The following is a 1686-nucleotide window of genomic DNA, read 5'->3' on the forward strand; positions in this document are numbered from 1 at the left end:
CAAAAATAAAAAATACAAGAGAGAGCAGGACATGTATTTGTTTCGTTCATTTATTATTATTATTTTTGAGATGGAGTCTTGCTCTGTTGCCCAGGCTGGAGTGCTGTAGTGGCATGATCTCTGCTCACTGCAACCTCTGCCTCCCAGGTTCCAGCTATTCTCCTGCCTCAGCCTCCCAAGTAGCTGGGATTACAGGCATGTGCCACCACGCATGACTAATTTTGTATTTTTAGTAAAGATAGGGTTTCTCCATGTTGTCAGGCTGGTCTTGAACTCCCACCCCAGGCGATCTGCCTGCCTTGGCCTCCCAAAGTGCTGATTATAGGTGTGAAACACTGCACCCAGACAGTTTTGTTCACTTGCATTTCCTGAGGACAACATACAACATACAACCTGGTATAGAAAAGTCTATTTTGACTTATAACTAGTAATAAGTAACTGAATTGTATCATCTGTTTTTTAATCAGGTTGAATAATCAGGCTTGGAGTTTCATTTTAAAGAATAAACAAATAGAAGGAGTTTTCCATGGTAAAAATTTAATGAAAAAAGCAAAATAATATATTGACTAAATACAAAGAACATCTAGTTATATTAACCACAAAGTAAAAATACATAATATATGAAAAGAAAACTTTAAATATTATAAATAGTTAAATAAATATTTAGATAAATAGATCCATCCGCATGGTCGTCTGTAAGGGACTGGTTCCTGCAGAGCTGAACATGATGTTGCTTAACACTCCTGAAAACATTTGAAAATTTTGATCAACTCATGTCATGGATGTAGTAAACATGAGAAATGGCAGAATTCATGTACGTGTGAGTTGATGTATTAGTCATGGAAATGACAGTCATTTCCATGTTGAACCAGTTTTCATTCCTTCCTTCTTAATCTTTCTTGCAAGCTGGTCAATAAAGAGAAGGATCTCATGATTTCTGCTCTGACAACCTCCCAGGCACAAGGGCTGTGTTTCTTTTCTGTCAGATAGAGAGTGATTCTTTCGAAGTATTTCCTCACAGCCAGGATAGAGTCCGCATTCATCAGGGGAGTCCCTTCCACTCCAATCCTCTGCATCACACAGGCTTCCAAGTCATTCAGCTGCTTGTAAAGTTCAGTGTAAAATGTGTCTAAAAGGGTTGCATCCCAAGTAACGGACGAGTCCTTTGTGCTAAAGAGGTTGAAGGTCTGCTGGATCATCTCATGGAGGATGAAGATAGCTTGAGCCTTCTGGAAGTGGTCACCAAAAAACACCTCTTGAGGGAAAACAAAGTCCTGTCTGTCCTTCAGGCAAGAGAAAGGAGAGATTCTCCTCATTTGTGCCAGGAGTATGGAGGCCCTCCTGTTACTCAGGCTGTGGGCCTGAGGCAGATCACAGCCCAGAGAGCAGATGGACTTGCAGATGAGCATGACTAGGGCCATCAATATAGTAAAAGGCAAGGCCATTGAGGATGTTTCAGAGGCTACTGGGCTGGTTGAGATGTACGACTCTGAACCTTGGACTTTAGAGTCTCTGAAGACCTTACTCTGTGTATAGCCTTAAATAGGGAACACACGAATTTCCATTTTCTGAACACCCCTCTCTTACTTTCTATTTCTGTTTTTGCTTTCCTCAACCACTTTCTTTTTTCATAATTACCTCCTCGTCCCCTTCCCCACAGTCTTTTTAGAAATTTCTCTGTAATTC

At 40.6% G+C, this 1686-nt stretch overlaps 1 protein-coding gene across 1 annotated transcript; it reads right to left on the bottom strand.

The window, feature by feature from the left end:
- Positions 1-688: 688 nt before the first annotated feature.
- LOC100413432 (interferon alpha-5-like) lies at positions 689-1445 on the bottom strand. The gene has a single exon (XM_078346874.1). The coding sequence runs from the start codon at positions 1443-1445 to the stop codon at positions 876-878; it is 570 nt and encodes a 189-aa protein (XP_078203000.1). The 3' UTR covers positions 689-875.
- Between the last annotated feature and the right edge of the window lie 241 nt (positions 1446-1686).

The sequence above is a fragment of the Callithrix jacchus genome, chromosome 1 (genome assembly GCF_049354715.1).
Source record: "Callithrix jacchus isolate 240 chromosome 1, calJac240_pri, whole genome shotgun sequence".
In the NCBI taxonomy this organism is placed as follows: Eukaryota; Metazoa; Chordata; class Mammalia; order Primates; family Cebidae; genus Callithrix; species Callithrix jacchus.

What these genes read in the sequence shown, in the direction of transcription:
- LOC100413432 (XM_078346874.1), bottom strand. Translation starts at nt 1,445, where the DNA reads ATGGCCTTGCCTTTTACTATATTGATGGCCCTAGTCATGCTCATCTGC.